A 9854-nucleotide genomic window follows, 5' to 3' on the forward strand; every position below is an offset into this window, starting at 1 on the left:
AACTAATTAAAATCTTAAGCAATCTGGTAATGTACATCCTTGGAGCTGCTTTAGAACAAGTATCTTCCTTTTTGCCTTTCTAAACTTACATATTTCTTTTGTTTAAACAATATTTCCTGTTAAGAATTCTTCTAAAAGCTCTTGAGTTAAAACATGACAGGTCATCACTGCATTGTATTGCTTTCTGGGAAATCACAGCAAACATACATACTGTCTTTGACTGCAACATCTAGTGATGTAATAACTAGTGATGCTACTTCTTTGGGGAGAAAATGCTACATTCACTTGACAACAACAGGAAAATAACGGGCATGAGCCTTACTGGGGATCTCCAAGTTCCACAACAAGAAGGCCTAGCACCCTTGCTCCCACCGTGGCCAAAGAGGGCAGGCAACCCTGAGGCAGTCCCTTGTACTGCACCCAGTAGAGGTCACTAGAGGATGCATCATGTTTTAATGGCAAGACAAAGCACTCTGACAGCAAGGGCAGAAATGCACCTTCACGAAAAGCACATCAACTGTCTAGGATTTACTGTCAGATAGACTCTCGTAAAAGAGAGCAGTATGTGCTGCTCCATGAAAAAACAGATAGGTTTAATTGGTTACATCCGAACACAAGCAGCATTCATCCAGTTAAACAATATCAATACTGATCAGTGAAATATATCTAACTTATTAAAAGTACATCTACTACCTGTGCATTTCCAGATGCAGGGATCTCTCTCTTTCTTCCACAGCTTAACACAGTCCACAAGGTGTGCCAGAGATATGAAGCCAAAAGGCAGAAACTACCTGCAATCCAGGCAGCATTTCTTTGAAGGGGCAGATCCATCCCTTTATTTTTAATCAGCTGATTAACTTGGTTCTCCTTCTCTAGCAGATGCAATTTGGCAGGCACCCTCAAAACCCTCCCCAGCTCTGTAAGTACCACCTAGCTAGACAAGGCTTGGACACACAGCAGGATCCCATCTCACACTTCAACACATTCCCTTAACCTATAAAGAAGTGATGGCATACTGACAAGCATGAAACAGGTGCAGGGATCTACATGAGATGTGTATTGCACGGACTTGAAAGGCAATTACTCTGACATCCCAGAACTTCTCAAATGAAAGCAAACTGTTAGTGCAACCCGTTTGCAGTTAGCAGTTCAGGCCACTGGTCATCTTTTTTTCCCCTTCTAATAGGCAAGAAATGGAAAAAAAAATCCCCCAAAACCTAAAGAGCAAAATTCAAGACAATCACTTAAAATGTGTCATGGTGCATATGCACAGGAAGGTCAGTTTGAAATGCCATGGCTTTACTGTCTGCAGTCCCTCCTGTTCCTGTGTTTGCAGTCTATGTACTTTGCTCCCATACCTAAACCACCACCATGCAGAAAGCAGCTCCTAGCTGTCTCCCAATCTCATATCCAGCATCTGCTCACCTGCCAGCCATCAAGTCCTTGATCCAAAGGATGCAGGCACCTGATCATTTCAACCACATGGATGTGAGACTCTCAATAGCATCAAGGTATCTTCTTTCCCCTAAAACTTCCAGAAACAGATACACTGCTTCTGCTGAATTTTGAGATTCAAATTCTGCATGGAAAATTTTGGCTTGAGTAGCCAAAACCTGGGAAATTTTTAAACAACTGAAAACAGGATCTTAAAACTGGAAATGGTAAGCAACTTTAATCAAAAATCCTGCTACCAGCTCCATTATAAGCCATGGGAAGCTATTTTACTTCTAGAGATAGAAAACTAAAAATCCGAGGAACAAAGCGTGCCATGGTTTATTTTCTTATATATAAGGATATAGATAAGTATTGTGAAAGACCATTACATAAGGTCTTGGGTCTATACATAAGGAAGGAATCCTTATATATAAGGACTATACATCTTTTGTGCAACAGGTGCCCATAATTACAGCACACTAACAGTCATTGTGGAAGATGAAGGAGTAAGAAGAAATGGTGCCACTTCTTCTCTGCTTGTGTATTTATCTGATCAGAAGTGAAAAGCAAAGAATTTAGAACGCTCCCCCTGGCTGTGGAGAAATATGAGTCCCGAAAATCTCAAGTACTAAAAACTCACAAATTAAACAACAAAAATTACATCATTTGAAAAAAAGTCAAGAGATTAAAAAATTATAGTGACTGTTGTCCTTTTCTTAGTCAACTTCTGGCTTCTGAGACTTCAGAGCACTCTCAAGTCACATTTTGAGTTATTATGTAGTTGTTATGTTGGGGAGGGTGGGTTTAGTTGTGTTTTTTTTTCAGTTGGGAAACCTTGATACTCCTCTCTTTCTTTCTGAGCAAGACAAACATATATTCTCACAAGCATGGGAACTGGGAGCATTAAAACAAAGCTGCCTGAAATCATGGAATCACACACAATGCCACAAGATAATAGAGTGCTGTGAACTTGGGACCTGAAGAGTGCACTGCAGAAAGGATACTCTGTAAAGCTGCACCAGGCTGAGGCTGGCAACACGATGCCTGATGACAGCATTTCAAGCAAGCTGAAAAGGAGGTTGGTAAAAAAAACTGGGCCCAAACTTGGCTGAAGTCCACTTACACTTTTCTGACCATACCAAGCCAAGCTTTAGATGTGGTGCTTTGATTTCAAGGCTGAAGAAAGCCTTGAGGATTTTGAGCTCTTCTTCATTAGTTAAGAAGTCTCACTGCAAATGTACAGAATCACTTGCAGGATTTTGTTAAAGAGTCGATCTTGGTTAAAATTCTAAAACAAGAAATACGTTTCTGTCAAAATATTTAGCTCAATATCTTGAATAGAGTTTGGGGGCAGAGAAAAAATGTTGGGGGTTAATTATGCAACAGTGATCATTTTTTATCCTGTTCAAAATACTGCCATGACTCTGGACTCCTCTGGAAAAAGGAACTTGCAGAGGTATCGTTACCACCATGGTCGTTTCCAACACAGAGGCTGCAGAGAAAGTAACTGCTAGAGAAATTGTGGTGGTGGTCAAGGGGGAGAAGGAAGGCTCAAAGGAGACAAGGCTGATCACATTCTGACTGGAGACAAGGGATTAGAGGACAATTAGCCATCCCCGGGCCTAGCTTAACTGAACACCAAATATTGAGTATATCCAGCTGGGCTGAATATTTAAGTTAGTCCTTAAACTGTTTTCAGAATATCATCAAAGGGATACTTTTGCATGGAAAATTGTATTGGCAACTCAAGAAACAAAATACCAATGAGAAGTATTTTTTCCACCTTTGTAAAAAAAAATAAAAAAATTTTAAAAAATCAAGAAAACAAACACCTTTCCTGAATTCATAGTATTCCAAATGTCTCCAGAACTTCAAAATGAACTGGCATAGCAACTATCTATTCAAATAAAACTAACTAGTGGAAGGTTTAATCCTTATTAAACTATTGTTTCCTTAAAAGAGCAGGACTAAGAAGCCCTGAAATACGGCAGTAAGGAAAGAACAGCTCTGCTTCTTGCCACTTCTGTTCTTTCAAGGAGCACAGCAAGGGCAGTAGAGCTACTAGAGGTTATTGCTTACACAACAATAAGTTGCAAATGACAAAGTCACATTTTTTAGCAAATGTTAGGATTCACATTTATGTTCACTAATAATGGGAGAAATTCCATTCTGGTACCTAAGACTGTGGTTTAACTAATTGAATACATCTCAGCTTATGAACTGAACTGCAGCAAATTACTAGAGTACAACTCTGGAAATGTTAGGTAAAATCATAGTAAAAGAAACATTTAAATCAATGAATTTTACCAATGCCTTTTCTTTCCATTTTGCAGCAGACTGTAAGCGTGCAAACAATCAGTTGCCACTGCTCAGTGGACAGCAAGTAATGCATTACGCACAATAGCTCAGCTGTATCTGAGCTCTAGCTAAACATCCTTCACAATGCTTACACCTCCAAGAGAAAGCTCATTGGGAGCTAATGCAGCTGGGTAAATTGCATGGTAGCTTCACATCAATTTACCTTTGCATAAGGTGGTGCTGTTGTCAAGAGAGGTGGTTTTACCTTCTCACACCTGCTTGTTCCTACCCTGTGACATCCCCTGCCTTGGACCAGCACAACCCTTTGGTGTGGATATTCAGTGCAATGGGTCAAGGACAGATGTGGACTTTTATTCTTTCTTTAATCTGGTACTCACACATGAAAACCATTCCTACAAAACAAAATGTCTTTCACTTGTTAATGTATAACCTGAAGCAAAACTTTGTGTTCATTCCTGAAGACAGAACTTAGCTGAGACACAAAGACACATGCTGCCACCTGTACAAAGGGGGACAAGAGGACATTCTGAACAAAACACATGTAAAACAGGTAAAGAGCAGTTTTGTCATGAGGTTTTTTGAGTCATTCTTTTCAAGAGCAAAATGGTCGCAGAGGAGAGCTGGTGTGGCAAAGAGTGCCATCTAGAGGACAGCAACCCCACAGCTTCTTGACAGCACCAAGACGTACATCACACTGTAAAGTCATTCATTATTCATAACTGATGGTCAACAATCGCTGGGTTTGCTTTCCACAGTTGTATTTTAATGGTTCTGAAAGTATTTTTTTTAATTAGGTTTTTGTTTTTACAAGAATATACTGTACTGAAAGATGAAAATTATGTTTGCTTATTTTATAAAAAGTACATCTAGAAAAATAGTTGTTTTGAGGAAGGGGATCATTTTCTTCTATAATTATAATCAGTTTCAGACAGCATTATTTCTTCCAGCAAGTACACACTTTCACCACTCTTCTAGATGGTCTCTTGAGTTGTACCCCACTCCCATTGAAGTGAATAGATGTTTTGTCACTGCTTTCAAAGTGAGCAGGGCTTCATCCACAGAAATTACGTATGTATGCCCACAAGCATACACATGTAAATGCATACACCTGAGCGAAGTTTACTGGACTTCCTGTGAGCACAATCTTCTTTCCTTCCGATTCTGATCAGTACAATATAACTGCTCGTCAGGCAAGGAGACCAAGCTAAGACCTTTCAAAGGAAGGTCTTGGTTTTCCTTTCATCAACATTAACAGCACAGCTAGGTCCCAATTCTGTATCCCACTGAGAAATTCCTAAAAAAAAATGTGCGAAAGTTAAGTTTTAAAAGCTTAGGAGAAATATAACTAATGTTGATGTTTCTGGAAACCTCACTCCAGTGAGGTATATTACCAGAGTTCAGTGGGACTGCCTTTCACCTTTGAAGTCTTGTCCCCAGGAGACTGATGAGCTAAAATGGGAATACTGAGCTATTCCTCCAGCTTGCAACTAGCCACCAGCTGTTCATCTTCTAAATGTATTCCTTTCTCCCCTACTGCACCTCCAAACTCTCCCTGTCTTTTCTTACAGCACTCTTAACAAAGAGCCAGTTCCAACCAGTAGACGACGTAAGAAGCAAACATCAAGGCAATGGGTTAGAGATTTTGCAGCAAAAAGTGGGGAAAAATCCCACCACCTCAGCTACTATCTGCAATTCATCCTCAAACTAAGATACATTAACACAGGCAAAGCAGCTCTCATAGCCTTCTTCCTGACCCTAAAGAGACAAAACTCAGAGAAAGGGCCTTATGGCAGCAACAGCAGTTTTTACTTTCTCACTTGCATTGCGATTTTCACACTGGAAGAGAACTATCTTAAAAGAGTCAATAGCATCCTCCAAAACCCGAACACCCAGATTTAGTTTTTTAATTCTCATTTTCACTGTAACACTAAATGAAACTCTCTAAAATAAACACATCCTACTTTTATGAGCCATGCTTTCTTTGTTTTAATATACAGATCATTTTCTTTTCTCTACAAAGTAAAAATTGTAGTAGCTTACTGAAGACTGGAATAATTTTGTACAAAAGTGACCCAGCAGATTAAGAAATGTCAAAAATTCAACTTCTTGAGTTGTGAATACAAATGAAAACATTGTGAAATTTACTTTACACCAATGTTCCAGGGTATCATCTGAACACAAAAATATTCAGAATACTTGAAAAACTGCTCTACCATACCAGCACAATCAGCACACAAACAGCCACAGCGCAAATTTTTCAAGTCTATTCACAAACTGGTGTTTAAAATTAATTTCTCATTGCCCTACTGCAAGCAGATTTTCTCAGTTCTTGTCTAAATGATGTGTCAATAAAAATACTGGTTCCTCTAGACTATCTCATAGAAAGAGCATAATACAAGGAAATGTGTTGCTATTTCTAAACACATTTTGGCTGATCACAGAATCATTTTCCTGCCAGAGACCCCATACTACGATGCCCAGGAGCATTCTTACTGGAGACAGGTGCAGCACAGAGCTACACTGGACAACACTTGGCCCTGCAAGCACGGCATGCCCTGCTCCCCAGTTAATGGGAACCAAAGGACAAAGCTGCATTAGTTCCTCTGGGAAATCTGCTCTTTCCATGAGATTCATTCGGTCCCCACTAAGTCCAGAGCTGTAACGATACGTGAAATGCTTTCAAAACATGAATCCAACAAAATCTGTTTACCTTCTGATTTTGAAGAGCTGTGGAACCATATAACTTCTTTACAACTTCTGAATATGAGTCCAGCTGTAAATAAACCCCAGAATAAAAACACACGTGCTTGCTTCTATGAATCCAAAAAATTAAAAGATGCTGACCAGTCTCTCACAGCTGCAATACATTTTCACAGATGATAATGAAAAATTCAACTCTACTGGGAAACACACATAGTAAACTCTTTAACTAGCTGAAAGAAGAAAGGAACAGTGCTTTGGGAAGACAAAATTAAGTATGCAGTTAGTTAGTTACCTTTTCATCTTCTGTTCCAGGATCTGATTCACTGAATTTTTTTTCCTGAAAGCGTCTAGTCCTCTCCATTTTTTCCATGCTCTGAAAAAAGGCTGTTTTTTCCAGTCTGTTGCTGTTGTATCGTGTGTTGATCTCTTCCAGCCTGTTAATCTTAAGTAGCTTCATACTATGCCCAGTTAATTTACTGTCTGTTTTCCTCTCCATCTTAGATTCGTAAACCAGTGAACATTCATAACTTCTGATTTCTCCTCCCTCTTGGCTGTACAAATGAAAGACAAATAAGAGACATCAGTGTTATTTATGCATTTTAGCTTAGACAACTGCCGTTGTTACAATACTTTATATTTCAGCTTTCTCTCCTTTATAGTCTCTGAACCAATACACAGAGTTAACAACACTAGCTGTTCGCAGATGCCATTCTACCTACCCATCTACATTCAACACCAGACAATTCAAGCAGACTACAAGACCAATGTAATTTAATTTGTTCATAGAAACTCTTTAGCTCTGTCAAATCAATACACATTGCTGTTGCTTGCAGACCTTGCTTATGGATCACTGCCCACTTTTTAACCATTTCAGTGGTTCCCTGTTGCTCAATGTGTTCTCCTTCTCTCTGTTGCAGTTCCAGCAAGTTGACATGCGGGGACCCTATTATTAAGTTCATTAGGATTTTAGATATTAAACAAAGTGGTTTAGGCCTGAACACAGTCCTTCCCTCTCTTCCCACTATCCTATACCACAGAAATAGGTAATTGCCAAAATGGTGGTGATTTCGGGCCCTCTATTGAAGGCTGCAGAAGAGCACAGTCCTCAGATGGGTTCCTTTACACTGTACGCCCTCACTATGTGCCTAGTACTTACATGATGTAGGACCATCAAGGCTTGTCTAATGGTAAGACTGGCTGGAAAGTTATTGCAAGTCAAGCTGTTAGTTTTGATTTATTCTCTGTAGAAGGGCTTTTATTCCACAGCAACATGGTGGGTTCCCCCCACTGCAAGTAATAACTTGGTTACACTTGGAAAATACATCCTTTATGCACAACTAATTTTAAAAGAGTAAGAGAAACTACTCTAAAATTTCACTTAGCAACTCTGTGTAGATCCAGGAAATAGAGGACAAAAACATTTTCATTGTTATTATTGCAACCGTTCCTTCACTGTACTGCAAGCAAAGCTACAAAAGCACAGTGCTAATGCTTTAGCTCTAGAAAGCTGAATCTGGTCAATCTCATTATACAGCTTATGGTTTTCATTTTAACTTGCATAAATACCATAAACTATATGGCATAATTAAGAATGTATATACAACCTTACAGTCATTAGCAGCACAGAGAAACAGCTTTCTGTGTACAACCAGAGACCAAATTAAATCAGTTATCTTTACCCAAATACCTTCCAACAAAAAACGTTCCTCACTGTGTTTTGACTCCACATCTGTGCACAGGCAACAGATTAGATGTATACCTACATCAACTAACTGCACTGCCCATAGTTAGCCCTCCAAACTCTTCCCAGAAGTGAAAGATGCCACATGCTATCACATGTGACACAGGAGGCGGCTTGTTAGTGGTGACGTTTATAGATGATGAATAGCAAAGGACAGTGCAAGCTTGCAGCTTGCAAATAAGCCTTCCATAGAGATTCCTGCTACCATGTTATTGCAGCCCTAGAGCATGCTGTTAATATGAGATGCAGGGACACCAGCATGGGACTGTAAGACATTCATCATCTGAAGAAGTCGTGCACCCGATATGTAAAAATGCCAGGTCTGCTTCTTCTAGCCTCCATCACCAGCTTTCATAGCTCTGGCATCCCTTTCCATCCCCTTCAGGTGAAAGGACACTTTACGAGATTTTCTTCCCCCATTTCTCAAGAGCAGGTTCTTGAGTTTTCCTAAATGCACTGACAATTGCAGGTGACATACCACAAGGCCTCAGTCTAACCTTTGAGCCATTATTCTACAGATCCTTTGATCTACTCCACATCAAGGGGTGATGCAACATACTCCAAAGCTGTCAGAAAAAACAGATTTTTTCCAGATGCCCTACCGCTGCCTCCATGTCTCCAGCTACTCAAATCCCACAGTGTTTTAGAGCTACTTGGCTGTGAAGACTACTTCTGGCCTGATATGACTGCAACCAAGGAAAGTTAATTCAGGCTCTCCATAGTTCTTCCAAGAGCACATCATCCTCTAGGTTATGATCACCAAATGTGGCCATCCATCTAATGAGAATGACATGTCCTACTGAAAGTACATGTTGTTCCTTCAAGCTGACCAATGGGTCAGTTATCTGGGAAAACATTAATGGGATGGCAAGCCCAAAGGCATTACTGGGTTCTGTTACCAAGCAGAGACTAGGATTGAATCCAAATGTGATTGCCCTCTCCCCCATTATTACCTTAATATATCTCTGAAACAATAAGCTAAACAACGGAAAGTTTCTGAGGGGTACACAGAGAAATTTGTTTGCAAGTGCCTCCTCCACAGTCCCAGAGAAGCAATCCCACCCTGGTCATGTGCCACTGAGCAATGGGAGGCTATGGCCTTCCACCTTATTAGAAGGAAAAGGAAAAAAAAAAATGTTCAAATGGGTATTGAGCTCTATTTTCCGCAAAGTAGGATCAGTTACGTCCCCCAACTTTGGCCTGGAAGATACTTTCTTCTGCGTCATCTTCAGCAACCCAATCTCTCTCTCACTTTAAGCAAAACAGCTTGCTTCATGAACCACATCTTCACTTACATACGCAGAATCCACACACACATCATAAAAACACAGAAACTTGCCTAGCTGTATGCACAGGAGGTATATACCTACAGTTCTACTGCTTTTTCTGCCCAATAGCAGAAAATAAACAAATTTGCACAATAAAAATATAAACAACACAGTAAATGTTTATAAAACAGATTAGAAATAGAAATGGGCAGGCAAATAGGTTAACAGCCAAAAAGAACCCACAAACAACCCCTTTTTCTTTCACCATCTGTTTTTAGATCATAACCCCTTCAGCCAGAACTAGGTTTACATGATGGGCCGTAAAGCACTTTGCTCAAAATGCAGTCCTTTGGCCTCCATCTTCAGTTCAAACAAAGACTTTATTTCTG

The 9854-nt window shown here is 39.8% G+C and overlaps 1 protein-coding gene across 2 annotated transcripts in view; it reads right to left on the reverse strand.

Moving 5' to 3' along the window:
- Positions 1–9854, reverse strand: part of MYLK4 (myosin light chain kinase family member 4) — an 84298-nt gene that overhangs the window by 61859 nt on the left and 12585 nt on the right. The window contains exon 2 of one of the 2 annotated variants that reach the window (XM_052780418.1): positions 6749–7007. In XM_052780418.1, coding sequence (XP_052636378.1) covers positions 6749–7007 — 259 coding nt within the window. Of the gene's footprint in view, positions 1–693; positions 905–6748; positions 7008–9854 lie in introns of those variants that run through there. The other variant, XM_052780429.1, reaches the window with a different exon arrangement.

Source organism: Harpia harpyja, chromosome 1, assembly GCF_026419915.1.
Source record: "Harpia harpyja isolate bHarHar1 chromosome 1, bHarHar1 primary haplotype, whole genome shotgun sequence".
NCBI classification, from domain to species: Eukaryota; Metazoa; Chordata; class Aves; order Accipitriformes; family Accipitridae; genus Harpia; species Harpia harpyja.